The following is a 17519-nucleotide window of genomic DNA, read 5'->3' as shown; positions in this document are numbered from 1 at the left end:
CTACATAACTCATCCAAGATGTAAATGATCCCTAAATTAATCTACAAATTAACATGATTGAATTCCATACATTATGCATAAACGACCTACTCAAAAATAAAAGAATTTAAAAATCTCAAGTTCAATAATCCAAACTGACAACATCAAAAAAGATCATCCAGTTCTTAAAGCTCTTGATTAAGAAAGAGGGGGGTAGGGGCTGGGGATGTGGCTCAAGCGGTAGCACGCTCGCCTGGCATGCGTGCGGCCCGGGTTCGATCCTCAGCACCACATATAAACAAGTGTGTTCTCCGAAAACTAAAAACTAAATGTTAAAAACAAATTTAAAAAAAAGAAAGAGGGGGCGTATAAGAAGGATTAGGCTGAATTTTTGGTTCTTTCTATCAGAAGGTGTTTTCTTTGCTCCATACAAAGACAGTGGCCTCTAAGGATCTCAGTTTCCCCAGACTTGCCAGCCTCAGGTTGTCCCCCAAGGCTCCAGAGAGGAGCCATAAACTCCATAAAGCCTGACTTGACATGTGCACAGATCGCTGCTATGAAAGTTCCAGCACAAGCCAGTCAGAGCACGGGGGAGAGTGAAGTCTGTAGAACAGACTAGATGGTGGTTCTCGGAGCACCTCTCTCTTGCACCCCCTGTGCCAGCCCCCAGGCCTCCTGAAGCTGCTGCGTCTGATTCATCATTGCAGATAAGCCCACCATGGAAGACATTATCACACCATGGTATCCTGCAAACCAAGTAGGCCCTGCAAGGTTCCAAAGCAAAATGGAGCTCCCACCTGAGGTGGCACCCAGGAGGACCAGGAGGATGACGGCTTCCCGCATGCTTGATGACGGCTCCCGCCTGTGTGCGCCTCCAGCACGGATCCAGGACTAACTCCAGACTCACACCCAAGGTCTATCTCAGACTCGGCTCATCTTCCCCTCCTGCCTTTGTTGCCATGCAGGGAATCAAACAGAGGCTTTGGTGGTAACTTAGGGAGACTCTAAACAGCACAGGACTGTTTGTTCTTTGATCACCTGCTTCTCTGATGGCATGGTACCCATGGGGCCCAGCAACCAGGCCTCGGCAATCTCCAGCCAGTCCATCCTAAAAGTCCTCATGCACCCTGTGGCTCTGCAGGGAGCCAGCGTGCTCCTGATAGTCTCAGTTGTCCTGTAACCAGGCTTGTCATTCCCACAATCAGGTGTCGTCAGAGGTGGGATTTTTCTGCTGTCCTGAATTGAGAGGAGCCGAGAGCTGGCTTCTCTTCAAGGCAGACGCGTGTTGGTAGAGCTGCCCTTGACTCCAGCCATCACCCGGCCCCTCCAGACCCTAAAGAAGAATGCGGATGAAGATTGCTAGGGTCGTGAGGCTTCAGCCCCCTAGGGAATGGTGGGGCCTGTCCCTTTACCATGTTTTTATGCACCAAGTAGCCCTGCTCCAGGGCACAAGGAGTGACAAATAAGTGGACTTAGGTTGGGTTCCAGCCTCCACTCAGGAGAGGGGCAATGCAGGGCAGAGGAAGGATGGTAGAGGGCAGCCTGTCCACTATTGGGAACAGTAAGAATAGTTGTGGACTGTGGAAGGAACCGTCTCTCTGTTTCTTTCATGGTACGGCTGCCCCCTGGGAGGGGGGATTCAGCAGCTCAAGGCTGGCATCAGGAGTGGAGTAGGGGGTGTTGAGACAGAACCTCTCTGTCCCTGACAGGTGCTCTCAAGAACCTCACACACGCCCCATTGGCAAACCAGCACAAAACACCTGCCAGTTAGCCCTTGTGAGCAAGAGGAGCCGCCACAGTAACAGAGAGACAAGAGCCAGGGCCAGCTGAGTAGAATGTCCCTTTCCTCCTTCCCTCCCCCATCTTCCACCCCAAGGCAGAGAGGGAGAAGGGAGCTGGCAGTCATGCCACACTTTGAGAGTCTCAGCCCCAGCTGTGCCAGCCTGGGGACAGGACAGTGGCAGGAAGTGAAATTTAAGTCCAGTCTGAGATGCAAGCTTTAAACTGCAGTGGGCTATGAATAACTGATGGTGACCAGAAAGCAAGAGGTAATTATTTATTTATTTTCACGTTCCCGGGAATTGAACCCAGGGGCACTCTACCACTGGGCCACATCCCTAGCCCTTTTGTTTTATTTTTTTAATTGAGACAGGGTCTCACTGTATTGCTGAGGGTCTTGCTAAGTTTACTGAGGCTGGTCTCAAACTTGTGATCCTCCTGCCTCAGCCTCCTGAGTAGCTGGGCCATCACAAAAGTAAGATGTTAAAAGAGACAAGAAAGGGAGATTTAACAGAGGTCCATTGAAAAAGTGAATAAAGGAAAAATAAAGCTGTTGTGGTTTACATGCCCTGAATTAGGGTTGGCAATAGCCTTAGGGAATCTAAGGCTCAGGGGGTGGGCAACCTGCCCCAGGGGCACTGCCAGCCTGTGCTCCCTGCTATCCAAACCCAGGGCAGCAAGGCTGTCCTCCTCCCCTCCCACAAAGTCCAAGAGTCATCAGGCCCCTTCTAACATCCCGATGCCACCACCCTGGTTTAAGGTCCTTGCCTCTGACCTGAATTGTCTCCATAGCCACCAGTGCAACCCACCAGGTCTGTCAGGTTAATTTTCCAAAAGTACAATTTTGATCACTCACTTTCTTACTTAAAATAACAGACAACTTTTTTCCCCTTAGGAAAAGTTGTATAAAGCAGGAAGGGTAGTAAGATTTGGAATGTTTAGACTACAGGCTTCTGTCTGAAGTAGATAGATGGCAAGAAAAAAAAAAACCCACAGGTTTTGCTGTGTGACCTTGGGCAAATTACCAAACCTTTCTGAATCTCAGGTCTGTTCACTTCCATAAATCAGTAGAAATAAGGCTAGCTCTATTGAACGATGGCAAGCAGTGGATGAGATAACAAAGTGAAATAAACTGGCCTGCATTTTTTCTTCCAACGATACTATTTTTCCCAGTAGGATGTCTGTAGTACCTTGCAAGGGCTGAAACATAGTAGGTGTTCAATATGCACCAGCTCAATAAAAAAGCGGAGTAGACACCGGTTGCCAAGTTACCAATTCTTACCCCTCCGTTTTTCCTGTCGTATTAGTTACTGTAAATAATCCATTTCATTATGCATAATTAAAGCTGAAGTGATGGCGCAGATTAAGTTATGGAAAACGTCAGAATAATTAAGGCTTTGAATTAAAGAAACTCACATCTGTTTCATTTTCAGCCTGACTACACAGCATTTTTCATGTTACCCTGTTCCCACCAGGATCTTGTGAGTCTCTCCTCCCTTGCCCTCCCTGGTTCTGGGGAGTAGGAGGGTCATATTTTGATGTGTGTGTGTGTGTGTTTGTGTGTGTGTGTGTGTGTTCTCTAGTAATTGCAGCTTCTGTTTCCAGCCCTGAGGCTGTGGTCGTCACTGGGGTTGGCCTTTGCCTTGTGTCAGTTCCCATCTCCTTCTGATCCCGTGGTCCCGGCACCAGGAACCCCGACTGGGTCAGGATCACACAGAGACTGAGGGATCCCTGGGGCCCCTTGCTTTCCTGGCCCCTGACTTCAGCACAAAGCTGTCCCTATTCCACCTGCTCTCAGCTGGTGGATGGGGCTGCTCACACCCAGGGCCAGAACCTTTGGAGCAAGGCCCCACTCCAGCTTCCATGAAGGACCAGAGATTCTTCTCCTAAGTCCTACCTGGCCTAGCAGGGGTCAGCCCTGAAAGTATTTCAGGGGACCCCCCTGGGAACCAGCAAGTGCCTAGTGTGCCAAAGGAGTGGAGTTCTGAATATTTGTTGACTTTAGAACTGGGAACACACTTTCCAGTGGATGGGTTGTTTGCAGCCCACACACCTTACGCAGTCTCCAGTGCACTTGACACCACCCAGACTGACCATGACCACAGAAGCTTTGCTGCGAATGTTCAACAGTTCAGCTCCTTGAGTTGGTCCTCGGGCACTGGCCAGCTGGCCAGAGGACCGTACTGCCTTTGTGTCTGTGGGGAAGTTCTATCCCTGGTTCCTCTTCATCCAGCCTGGAACAGAGGCTTGCAGGAACCTAAATCCTAGGGCAGGCTCCACCACTGCAGCACCCCGACATCCCGCGTCCCCCTGAAGACCAGGCCCACACTCAGAGCAATGAGAGCCAAGCTAAGGGCACCAAGCTTCTCAGAGGAGTGGAAATGCTTCCCTCTCCCTTAGGAGAGTGTCCATGCCACTTGGCTGGGGGCCCCGTGGTCCTCTCCCTCATATGTGTACAGCCAGCGGCCTTCATTGGCTTTCCCAGAACACCTGCTCCAAGCAACAGGCCTCCTACTTAACCTCTCTGCCTCCTTGCTCAAATATCTTTATGCTACCTACTCACTTCTTCCTTCTCCCTCGGTGGGGCACTTGTTTATTCATTCAGCAAATATTGACTGTGGTCTACGTGCCAAGCCCTGCTGCCCACGCTAACTTTATAGCAAGGAACAAGACAGACAAAGGCTCCCTGGCCACCTGCCTGACACTCTGGAAGCACCATTTCTTCCATCCATCCAGTTGGCCAGCCGTCACTCCCGGGGCAGCCCACCATGTGCCAGGCCCTGGGCTGGGGACTAAGATCCTCAGGTCTATCCTAACACCGTTGTCCCACCAGAGACCTTGAACCTGTCCAGAGACAAAGAGGTAATCCCACAGTCACAACCAAGTGGGCCAGGGGCTGTGTTTGAGGCCTGCTCAGGGGCAGTGAGAGCAGGCTTCAGTCAGCTGCAGCCTGGGAGTGGAGCCGTCTGAGAAGTTTGCAAGTGGCAGAGTGAGCCGGAGAAAGGCAGGACAAAGCCACTGGGCTAAGGAAGAAATAGCGTCAAGGTCTGTAATAACATGGTTACCCCCTCTGTATTCTGCTAGTTGACTGATCCCTGGGGGAGCTCAGTGTTTAAGAAAACACTTTTTTTTTTCCAACTAGGTAAAATATGCACCCGATACCAAATTCCAAGTGTTCAAAAGAGTAAACAAGGAAAAGTAAGTAAGTCTTCCTGTTCTACCCTGTTCCCAAAGAGACCACCCTTACAGTGGTCCTCCTAGAGACAGTCTATGCAAACCAAGCACATACCATCTGCATCTCCATTGCTCCAGTGCAAACCGCAGCTTCTCATAGACTCTACTTCACCCAGGTTTTTTGTCTTAATAGATCTTGGAAATTCTGGCATATCAGTACATTAAAGCAGCTCATTCTTTTTTATAATGGCATAGTATCCTTTCTATAGTTGAGTCACTATTTATACAGTCCCTGTTGATAGATGTTTTCTTTGTTTCCAAACTTTTTCTGTTACAAATAATGTTGCAATAAAGATCACTGAACATATGCAATCAACATATGTAATGAGCTTGCGAGCGTATATTTATGAATTAAATTTCTAAAAATGAATTCTCAGATATATTGTTAAGTAAAAAGGAAAAAAATATGAAAAATACTGTAAGAAAAAGAGGTTGTTCCAATTTATACAACTATCTTCTTCTAGTATTGTCACACTTTTATTTTCAAATATCGGCCTCTGGTTTCTTTGGAATAGTTCCTTCAGATGTGAGGTAGGTTCCAGAGGGAACTTCCCTTCCCATCAGCTGTCTTGGAGTTGGTTTTCTTTAAACTAAAGCAGCCAGAGTCCTCATGATCGGCTTAAAGAATTGGGGACATTAGAATACTTTTTTTTTCATATTCAAAAAGTGATTAACTATTACAATGAAAAAAAAAATCTGCCTCTTGCCACAGTATACCTGGAAGAAAAGAGAAGGAAACTCCCTTCAGGTCAGAGCAGGCCACTTACAGGAGAACAGGGCCTCTCCCACTGGGTGAAGGAATTAAGCTGAGACTTTCCTTTCCAGGCCTGGGGCCCCTTATTTGCATGGACGTGGGCCCATGAATGTTCTAGACAGGTCAGTCTGCTGCCTTGTACACAGTAATCCCATCCATCACAAAGCTCCGGACTGAGTAGATGGCTGACTTGACCCCAGTCACTGTCACCACGTGGGTGCCAAGGAAGGGTCTGACTCTTCAGGACGGGGTGTTCCACATTCTCCTTCTGCACTGCCTTTGCCTAAAGTTATGTCTTTACTCTCCTGACCTCCTGCAACAAGGCCAGAGCCAGCCTGATGACACACTGGGGATTCCTCTGACACCCCAGACCCTCTAGCTAGCAATCCTAGCTGGGTTTTTTAAAATTTTATTTTATTTTCTTCCTCTCAAAACAAAGACCTTAGCCAATTTTTAATTTTCCTCTTCACCTGTCTTCCCATTTTCTGTTTTCTGCTAGAATTAAGTAGCTTCTTGACTTTTACACACAACACAACGTGCTTTTTTAAATTTCTTTTCTTTTTCCCCAGTATTGGGAATTGAACCCAGGAGGCTCTACCACTGAACTACATCCTCAATCCTTTTTATTCTATTTTATTTTTTAAATTTTGGGACAGGATCTCACCAAGCTACCCAGATGGGCTTGGAACTTGTAATCCTCATGCCTTAACCTGGGATTACAGGCATGTGCCACCATGCCTGGCTAAGATGTGCTTTTTTTTGAAATATATATATATATATATATATATATATATATATATATATATATATATATATAAGTTGTAGATGGACACAATACCTTTATTTTGTTTATTTATGTGGTGCTGAGGATCGAACCTAGTGCCTCACAAGTGCCCCTAAAATGAACTTTTTTTTTTTGTGGTGCTGGGGATTGAACCCAGGGCTATGTGTATGTGAGGCAAGCACTCTACCAACTGAGCTATATCCCCAGTCCTCTAAGATGTACTTTTTAACTATCAATATTGTCGGTACTTATACATATCAAGATATTTTACAGATTTCTTTGTAAATCTTTGATAATTTTTCTCCTCCTCCTCCAAGAAGGAGGGATACTGGGGATTAAACCACTGAACTACATCCTCAATCCTTTTTAATTCTTTAGAGGGGGAGGAGTACCTGGGATTGAACTCAGGGGCACTTGACCATTGAGCCACATTCCCAGCCCTATTTTTGTCTTTTATTTAGAGACAGTGTCTTACTGAATTGCTTAGCACCTCATTTTTTCCTGAGGCTGGCTTTGAACTTGCAACCCTCTTGCCTCAACCTCCCAAGCCACTGGGATTACAGTAAAATTTTTTTTTTTTTGAGACAGAGTCTTGCTAAATTACTGAGCAAGCTTTCAGTCCTCCTACCTCAGCCTCCTGAATTACTGAGATTATAGGTGTGTGCCACTGCACCTGGTTCTTCTTTGTTTCTTTCTCAATCATTTTCTCTAGTTTTATTCTTAGTTATACTGTTTAGTAATTCTTTCAGCAAGAGTCCATGGGTGATAAGTGCTTTTAGTTTTATGTATGTGGAAGTATCTTAATTGCATGTTCACTTTAAATAATAGTTTAGCTAAGTATAAAAGTCTAGATTAACAATTATTTTTCTCTTCATTCCTTGAAGGCATTTTCTCCTTGTCTTTTGGTTCTATTCCTATCTCTGAATAGTTTGCTGTTAGTCTGAAATTTTTCTGATTTTTGTTTTGAGAAATCTGTATTTTCTTTTTGGTACCTTTTAAGGTTTTTGCTTTCTCTTTCATTTCCTACAATTACAGATTCTATTTTATTCTTAGTCTACAAAATTAACTAATTTTTTTAAGAAAAAATTTAGTTGTCAATAGACCTTTATTTTATTAATTTGTAAGTGGTGCTGAGAATTGAACCCAGTGTTTCACACATGTAGGCAAGTGCTCCACCCACTGAGCCACACCCCAGCCCCAGAATTAAGTACACTTGAAAGCTTATTGCAAACTTCTGTTTTTGAAGGTATAACAAGTTAATAACTATTTTTAATGCTTGAGTCATTAATTGCCAAATAAGAAACATCATTGATGGCAGTGCTTGCCCCTGGGACCTACTCCCGTTAACCACATCCCACCTGCCTATAGTTTCATCATTTTTTATCAAACATTTTTTGTTATGTTGTATTTTCAAAGTCATAAACATAAAGATTTTATGGAAGTTTCTATAAATCAGGTTCCTGCTAAATATTATCATATGACTCAGGTATACTATATATAATATATAACTTTTGAAATTTCACAAATAACATGGAAATAATTTTTATTATTATATCCTTGCAGGCATGTGTATTTTTAAAACTTCAGTGAAAATTATCTTAATTTTCAAAATAAGTAAATAATGTGTGCTCTTCCAATAAAAATAATTTAGTTGTGTTTCCTTGATGGATTGTGCTTAGCTTTGAGAACTTGTGGTTTTCTTCCTTTTTAATGTGGTTCCTCTCTTTGTGTAATCAAAATGTTTCACATATACAAAAAAATTTAACTTAATATGCACTGTGTTAATTTTCTGTCACTGTGACAAATACCTGAGAAATACAACTTAGAGGAGGAAATATTTATTTTATTTATTTTATAATATTTATTTTAATATTTATTTATTTTATAATATTTAATTTTGTAATATTTATTGTCATGGTTTCAGAGATTTCAGTCCATGGCCAACTGACACGAAGGCATCATGGAGGAAGAATGTGGTGGAGGGAGATATTCAGCTCATGGCAGTTGGGAGGAGAAAGAGACACAGAGGGTGGGGGAATGGGGGAGGCAGGCAGGGTTCAGGAGAGGGGGTGGGGGTAGGGGCTGGCAGGGACCAGGGACAAGAAATGCCCTTGCAGTGCTTGCCCCTGGGACCTACTCCCTTTAACCACATCCCACCTGCCTATAGTTTCTCCCACCTCCTAGAAGTCCATTCAGGTTCTTAATCCATCAGATGGATTAATCCACTGATGAGGTAAGAGGCCTCATGATCCGATCACTTCTCACAAGCCCCACGTCTGAACATGGCTACGTTGGGGACCAAGCCTTCAACACATCAGATATTGGGGACATTCCAGATCCGAATCATAAAGTGCATCTTATCAGAAGCATATTAGCCCTTAACGTGGAAAGCTCCGTTTGGATGTTTGGATGTAGGTGCACTTGCACATCTTGTGGTGGGTAACCATCCTCCAAAATAAGTCTCAATTCAGTCCATTGGGTGTTCAGCAGCTCTTTGTGTCCCTGTGGGCTCTCTATGCCTGTATTCAATGTCTCCACCGCGTCAAAGCCTCCCTGAGTAAGGGGTTCTACCAGCAGGCTGCCTTTGGACTTGAGCTGCAACCCTGGCTTTTCCTGGGGTCTGCAGCCTGTGGGCTCACCCTGCAGATCGCCAGCCTCCAGTCACGTGGGACAGTTCCTTACAATAAATATCTGTCTATGTATCCACTCATTCTCCAGCCATTTAATCTTCTGTTGGTTCTGTTTCTCTGAAGTGCCCTGATAGTTATAATCCGAGGTGAGGGATTGTGGGTTAGGCTTTCAACATCTCTTGCAGAGACACATTTTAACCCATAACAGAAATCATTCTGTGTACAGAAATGCAGTGTGTGAAGATGGTGGGAGCGGCGGTCATGGCCATTAATAAAATGCTGCTGCCCATACCCCAGGATTGCTGTCACTGCCAATAAGCACCAGTTTCCAGTCCCACCACTAATGTGTGAGGGCTCCAATTTCTCCGTGTCTATGGTATGACTCTTTAACTTTCAATCAATAGGTTTTCCCTCTACCTCTTTTCCCTTGTCAAATATTTGCTGTTAAACGGGGCCAGTCTGTATTTCTACAGTCTGTATTCTAATAATTACCCCCCACCATGTGTTGTTTAGCATGTTTCTATTTTCCCTGTATTTCCTATTAACTACCTCATTCCAAGGAACTTGCCCCCCATGGCTCCCTCTAGCCCCAGTGGCCCACATGCCCTCAAGAACACCAAGCTCTTCCTGCCCCAGGGTCTTTGCACAGTACTATTTGCCCCATCTGAACCTCATTGCCCCCACTCACTTCCCAATCAATGGCTGGCTCTTTTCAGCTTGCAGCTCCCTTCTCAGACAGGCCTTCCTTGACTACCCCTCTTGATCACTCTCCCTCAGAGCTCCCTCCTTCCCTTCATTTCTGGTTCTTACCACACATTTTCACTATTAATTTCTTCGTGAGTTAATCTGTCTTCAGCCTATCAGACTGTGAGTGCCGTAAAGGCAGGGTTCACGTATGTTTTGTTCATGTGTGTAACCCAGTGTCATTAATGTGTTAAATGAATGAATGAATCAACAAAGGAATGTTGGCCCTGAGCTCAACCGGTGGCAGAGACTCCAGTAGCAGCCCAGGCCCCAGATCCCAGATGGAGGCTATTACAGAGAAGACAATAACAAATGAGCCACCAATTGTGAGCACATGAATCAATTGGAGCTGTGTTTACATTTCTTTGTCAAACATAATCACTTCGTGTTTGAATTAAGGTCAGGTTCATTGTTTACAGTCTCTGCTGCTTGTTAAAAATTGATATGAACTCCACATGCTTAGGTGGCTTGATATCTGGGTTAGATCCCAGACAAGGGGCCTGTCCTTCCTCATCCAGATGTGAAGAGGCAGAAGGTTCCAGTTACTCTGATTTTTCTCCTGCAAAACCCAAGGCTCTGGTGGCCTGGAAAAGGTGGTCCCTGTTTTGTCGAGTCACAGTGGGTAGTGGAAGAGCAGGAAGCACCTGCAGCTGCATTGGGCCCAGCCTTGAGCCCTGCTACTCCAAGCACTTGCTTTGTGCCTATAGAAGGTTGCTTAACATCCCCCATCTTGCTTTCTTGTACAAAAAATGTGAATAATAGTATCTACATTGGAGAACTGATTTTGAGGACTCAAAGGGGCCATCTGTGTGAGGGTCTAGCACAAGGAAGGTGCTCCAAACAGTACTTACAGTCCCAAAGAGTCACTGAGCCCCTGCAGTGTCATCCAAATTGCCGAGGCTGGAGTTATGGCTCAGTGTCAGAGCGCCCTCCCAGCACGTGGGAGGCACTGGGTTTCATCCTCGGCATGGCATAAAAAATAAATAATAACAAAACCCAAAAAAAATCTCCATTCAGGTCCCCCTGTTTATGAATCCTTTCTATTACACCACAAGAGGAAACAAACAGGAAAAAATGCAGTTTTCCCTTTGAGTTAAGAACGATTATCCTTTACAAAGGAACTGTACACAGGGCCCCAGCTGATGAGCTTTCCAGTTTCTGTCATTGTTCAGTCACTTTAAATCCTTTCGGGAAGTAGCTGAGGATTCATTCTGAATAAATGACAGAAGAGACTTGCTCCCCACATGTCATATAGTGACAACAACAAATCCTATGTCATCTCTCTACAAAAAATCAGAGCAAGCATTATCCAGTGCTTTCCACGAGCCACACGGTGCTACATGCTTAATATAGACGGACTCTTTCATCCTCACAACAGCGAGTGAGACAGTTGTACTAATGCTATTATCCCTCATCTCACAGATGGGAAAACCATGGCGCAGAGAAGCCAGAGAACTTGCCCAGGACTACAGTCCTAGCAATGGGTACAGCCAGGACTCAAACCCAGTTGATTTGGCCCTGGAGTCTCCGTTCCAAACCACTCCACTGTCAACCTCTTTGTCCCTAAGTATGGTGCCACCCAGGTGGCCTGAGTACATCAAGAGCACGCTTAGTCTTCCTGAATAGAAGGGACTCCCCATCACCCACCAGCAGTTCTATCATTTTTACTCCCATGTTCACTGGAAAGAAAGGTAACCGAAAGAGTGTGTGTGTGTGTGTGTTGTGTGTTTTGTGTGTGTGCATGCGTGAATGCATAGGGAGGGGGCAGGGGTGAGGGAAAGAGCCCACAGAACCAGGAATCATTCTGAGTCTGTTTGGGTTTTCTTTTGTTCAGTCATTTGCTGCTCTGTCCCTGTCTGTCCTTGAGCAGGCGGGAGGGGTTGGTCCTCAGGATGGAAGGGAAGGTGTTTCAGGGGTCTGGGTGCTCCTTGCTCTCAGAGAGGGGGCCAGGCTCTTTGGTGTTTTGACCTCAGGGATCTTGTGAATGGGCTGTGAGGCACTTGCAGATGAACCATCCGGTTTTACTATGAAAGAGAACAGAAGGAATGAATTCTCGGTAGGTTTTTACTTGGGGAAATAAAAAAGAGCCTCAACCCCTGGTGAATCCTATGAGAAAGGCCTGGAAAGAGGGATTGCAAAGGCAGACAACTAAATCAGCCTTGACCATGTCCTCTAGTGCCAAAAGATGCCAGCAGAAAAATGGCAGACCTGAGCTCTGGGGCCCCTTTCTGCTCCCACAAGCCTGAGCGAGGGGCTCTCTGGTAAAGCTGATGTGTGCAGTCACCCCCACACCTAGACACCTGGGCCGACAAGGGGCAGCAGCAGTCCTGGCAGCAGAGCAGCCTGGGAGCCCGACACCTCGGCTCTGGTGGGCCTCCTTTCCTCCTCTGCTCTGGGGCCTCCCTGGGATTCTCAGCTGATGGATGGGAGGTGGGGGTGAGCAGCAAGGATGTGACTGTCACCAGTCTTGGAGGGGTTGGCTCTAGACAGTTCTAGGTAACATTATCGCACTCTGTGTGATGCGTCTGGAACACAGTGGCCCCTCTTTCCCACCCACTTACCCTCATTCAGAGCAGGGCCAAGCTCAGAAGCCACCTTTCACCCTTGCCCTGGGGGCCTTAGCAGCTGAGGGCTGCCTCTAAAGTCCCTGTGCAATGTGTCAGGTCAAGGGGCCATCAACAAGCACTGCCCCAAACCAGGACTGCCTGTTGTCTCTCGTGAAAAACAAGCACATCCAGGTTTTGTTGCCCTGACCTTCACGACCCAGAGGAGAGTTAAAAGCCCTGGAGTCCACCTCTCCTGGGGAGCTGCCTGGTTGTGCCGGGAGGGAGCAGGGTGAGACGAGAATATACGCTGCTTACAAAATTGGCTGCAGTTCCTCTTTTCTACCACATTGAAGTGTGGTTCCCATTCCAATTTGCTTTTCTGTGTGTGTGTACATATCTCCTGCTCTGATCTGAGGCTCCAGGGTTTGCCGGCCACCAAGTCCTGCCCCAGGGTGGAGCTCCAGGGGTAAGAAAAGGCTGGGGAAGTAGAGTAGTGCGTGGTCAAAAGTGAGACTGTGGATCCCAACTCAGGAGCAGAGGCAGAGCTCAGAGCTGGAGAGGGCTTCAAGTGTGAAGGAGGAACTGAGGCTATAAATAACAGGTGACTGGGCTCAGCACCCAGGAAATCAGAGGCCGGTGAGGAAAAGGAATGAGTCAGAGCAAGAGTTTGGGTGGAGGCTGTGAACAGAGTGTAGGTGTCTGGGACTCAGTTGTCAGGGCCAGCTGTGTGATCAGGAGCATGACAACTGGCCTGAAGGGCCGTTAGAGGGAGGCAAACTCTAAGAAAGTCTTTATTTAGTGTCTTCAGTTTTGGACATTTCTCCAACAGGCTTTCAGGAGAAAGCAAACACCTGAGACGCTGAGGCAGGAGGATCTTGAGTTCAAGGTCAATCTCAGTAACTTAGGGAAGCCCTAAGCAACTCAGTGAGACCTTGTCTCTAAATAAAATATAAAAAAGGGCTGGGGATGTGACTCAGTGGTTAAGCACCCCTGGGTTCAGTCCCCAATACCAAAAAAAAAAAAAAGCCCAGCTGGTAAGATCAGTTGGCACACCAGAGTCCCTGGGAAATGCTAAGTGAGTGAGCAAGCACGGAAGGAAACACTGAGAACAATATGAGGTTTCTGTGTACTCAGGCAGGAGGATGGATTTGCTTTCCTTCATCAGAACCCCACCGATAGGCTCACACACTGAGGACTCATTGCCAGTTAGGGTGCAGGCCAATTCCCTTGTAGAGAAGGTCCCCTCGTGAGCTATCGGATCCACAGAAGTCCACTGTGTGTGGTCTGTGGAGAGACACTGGGCCAGCCGAGCTACCGGGCTCTACCTAGATTCAGGGAAGTGGCCATCACCGAAGAAGTCAATTCCCAACTCTTTAAGTTATAACTGAAAAGATGGCATACTTCTTCAAGATGAAGTCTTCAAGAAAGCTAACAAGAAGACCTTTTTTAAATTTTCATTATTTATTTATTTATTTTGGTACAAGGGTTTGAACCCAGGGATGCTTAACCACTTAGCAACATCCCCAGCCCTTTTTAAATACTTTACTTAGAGACAGGGTCTCCCTGAGCTGCTTAGGGCCTCCCTAAATTACAGAGACTGGCTTTGAATTCACAATCCTCCTGTCTCAGCCTCCTGAGCTGCTGGGATTACAGGCATGTGCCATTGTGAACCGAACTTCATGAACTGAATCAGGGAAATAATGTTTTGTGTAACTTGAATATCATAATGTAAAAATGTGGCTGTGTAAGTCAACTTTTCATTACTATTATCAAAATACTCAAGAAGAACAACTTAGAGGAGGAAAAGTATTCTTTGGCTCACAGTTCCAAAGGTTTAGTCCAAGGTCAGCCAAGTCCATTGCTTGGGGCCCTGGCGAGGCAGGACATCATGGCAGAAGGGTAAGGTGGAGGAAAACTGCTCAAGACGTGGTAGCCAGGAAGCAGAGAGAGAAAGAGGACAGGGCTACAGGGCAAACAAACCTTTCCAGGGAACGTCCCATGACCCATAGCCTCCAGCCCTGCTCCCTCTGTCTTCGGTTACCACCCAGTCAGTGCATTTAAACAATAACGGACTGATTAGGTTACGGCTCTTGTAGTCTAATCATTTTACCCCGGAACATTCCTGCATTAATACGGGAGCTTTGGGGACATCTCATATCTAGACCATAACCGTATCCTTGGCCACTCTAGGATCAACTTACTCAACTATATGTGGTGTGCCTGCATGTACCTGTGCACAGAGGGGTGTGTGCATCAAAGAACTCTCTGGCAAGATACTGTACTACCAGTAAGTAGGGCTGAGGTGTGCAGCTGATCAGAACCTCCCATATTCATCCTCTTCCTGGGGAACTTGTCCTCCCACAGCCTGTAGAAGGAGGACCCTTATTTACCCTGCTCATGGTGCACCCTTGATCATGCACAACACACCCTGGGTGCTCAAGTAACCCAGGGGACCTCAGGCCACAGGCCCCATTCTATTTTCTCTTTGGAGGCATTGACCTATAAGATGTGGAGATAGATGTTCAAATGATGGTGTGAGCTTCTGCTCAATGTTATGTAGAATCAGGACTGGGGAAGTATACAATAAGAAAGGGGGAAGGGAAGAGAAGAGGGGGACAGGAGCAGACCCAGAGAAAAGTGAAGAAGACAGGCCCAGTAAGAGCAGCAGGCGAAGTTGGAGACCAAACACACAGCCCTACTCTGAGTGGTCCAAAGAGCCTTCCTTGCCAACCTGGTGTCTAGAGGTTGCCCACTGAGTCCTTGGATCCCCACAGTAACCCCCATGAAACCCAAACTAGTTTGTGCAGCTTTCTGTCCAAGGAACAACAACAACAAATCCCCAACACAGTGTGATTGGACAAGATCAGAGAACAGACTTCTAGGACCCCAAAGATAAGCATATCTAATGAGGTATTGGAAGATTGTGAGTTAATCTAAAATTCTTCAGTAAGGTAGAGATAGTGACAGACATCAGTGTATGCTGGTTCACTTAAGCTTTTACTCTAAGGGTAGTCAGTTGTTCTAATGGAAAATTCTACTCCAGGGTAGTGAGCTAATATTTTCTCAAAGGCCCCAGTCTAGAGGCAGCCAGACAAGTGCTTCCTTGATCAACGTCTCACTGAGGCTTTCTTAATCAGCAAAGTGAATGTTAAAAATGGATTATTGGGGCTGGGGCTGGGGCTCAGCGGCAGAGCGCTTGCCTAGCATGTGCGAGGCCCTGGGTTCGATCCTTAGCAACACATAAATAAATAAAATAAAGATATTGTGTCCAACTACCACTAAAAAATAAATATTTTTTTAAAAATGGATTATTGTCGAAATTAGTTGTTAATAAGTACAATGGATATTAGAAATGGATTTTTGTTGGTGAAATTAAGGTATTTAAGATATGTGAGTTGGCTAAAATATTTTAAACCTATTCCATTCTTTGCTATTTACTGTTCACGAGCAGTGTGGCAGACACACAGATGTGTGGCCCAGATTCCCACTTCACAGGAGGATTGTGGCCCAGCTGTGGGGAGCCTCACTGCCAATGACCTGAACCCTCAGGTTTTGCTTTGGTCGTAGAGAACAACTTGCCTACAACTTACCCAGTGACTGAGCCAGGTAAATCACACACACACACACACACACACATACACGCACACACACACCATTATAACATCACTATGCATGAATTCTGCTTCATTTTTTATTGCACTTACAAACCTGAATTATATTTAATAATTTGCATATCAGGTTTTCTCCTTCATTCCAATTTTGTCCAATGCTTGACAATCCCGATGTGCAACGTTCACCCCAGATGTCAGCCTTGGGTTGGCTGCGGCTTGTCAGTGTGCAGTATTGTTCAGTTTTCCCCTCTGCCCAATTCAGATTTCTTCCCTTTCCCTTTCTTTAAATTTGCCTTTAATTTTATTGAACTTAAATTCATCTAGAAAAAGCAGATTTCAAATAAAGCAATTATTTACCATTAATAATTCTCTTCAGTTAATTTAATCGATTATAAGCTCTATCGATAAGGAAATAGATCCCATCATGCTCTGGCAAAAGAAGACGAGTGTAAGAGGAATAAAGGAAGTTTAAAGATCATCTCTACTCTTTGCAATATTCAATTATAAATGAGCTTTTCTTTCTTTCTTTTTTAAAAGCAGAACTAGCCACATATATTAACTGGTTTCATGTCATTTGCATTAGTTTCTGACAACGGTCTTTCCCCTTCCAATCACAGGGTCTGATTCCTAATAAACATTTTTCATCCTGGACTCTGTCTCAGCACCACTTCCTGAAAACCTGCCTGGTAGGAAGTCTGAGTTCAAGGCACTGGCAGATTTCAGGTCTGGTGAGGCTCTTTTCCTTGCTTCCAAGACAGTGAGTGCCTTGTTGTGCCCTCACATGGTAGAAGGGATGGAAGCACCAGGTAGTTTTCTGAAGCCTTTTTTTGGGGATTGGGGGGCGGGTACTAGGAATTGAATCTGGGGAAACTTGACCACTGAGCCACATCCTCAGCCCTATTTTGTATTTTATTTAGAGACAGGGTCTTACTGAATTGCTTAGCGCCTCTCCTTTGCTGAGGCTGGCTTTGAACTTTCAATTCTCCTGCCTCAGCTCCTGAGCCGATGGGATTACAGGTGTGTGCCACCATGTCCAGCTCTGAAGCCTTTCTTACAAAGGTATTAATGGCAATAAGGAGGGTAAAGCCCTTCTGACTTAATCACATCCCAAAAGGTCCCACCTCTTAATGTCATCACCTTGAGGCTTACATGCCAACATATGAATTTGTTTAACTTTGTTGAAATGTATCTCAGTCTTCTTTCAATAACTATTTCAATAACTAAAAGCACCTGAGTGGGACCGAGGTATAGATTGGTGACACATGCTTAGGGAGCTTAGGCCTAGGTTCTGTTCATCAGAGCTGTGCATTATATGACTAAAGTCAGTTCAGTTTTAGCTCAGAGACTCTCAACCAGTTTACCCCTTCATTTCATTTAGGTCTGCCTTTTCATATGTCCTCTGTTCCAAGTAGCCTTCTTTGATGAATCTAACAAAAATAGCCAAAGGAAACACACATA

General features: G+C 45.5%; 1 protein-coding gene across 1 annotated transcript in view; it reads right to left on the bottom strand.

Annotated features, from left to right (window-relative positions):
• The window catches only part of Cdhr3 (cadherin related family member 3), a 63730-nt gene extending 62825 nt beyond the window's left edge, over positions 1-905 (bottom strand). Inside the window, 1 exon segment of the mRNA XM_046464170.2 lies at positions 777-905. Within this exon segment, the coding sequence (XP_046320126.1) occupies positions 777-822 (46 nt within the window). The 5' untranslated portion in view covers positions 823-905.
• Between the last annotated feature and the right edge of the window lie 16614 nt (positions 906-17519).

This window comes from Marmota monax, unplaced genomic scaffold (genome assembly GCF_021218885.2).
Source record: "Marmota monax isolate L192 unplaced genomic scaffold, Marmota_monax_Labrador192_F-V1.1 WCK01_AAM20220418_F8-fsc00065, whole genome shotgun sequence".
Lineage (NCBI taxonomy): Eukaryota > Metazoa > Chordata > Mammalia > Rodentia > Sciuridae > Marmota > Marmota monax.
This window is presented reverse-complemented; position numbering and strand designations above follow the sequence as displayed.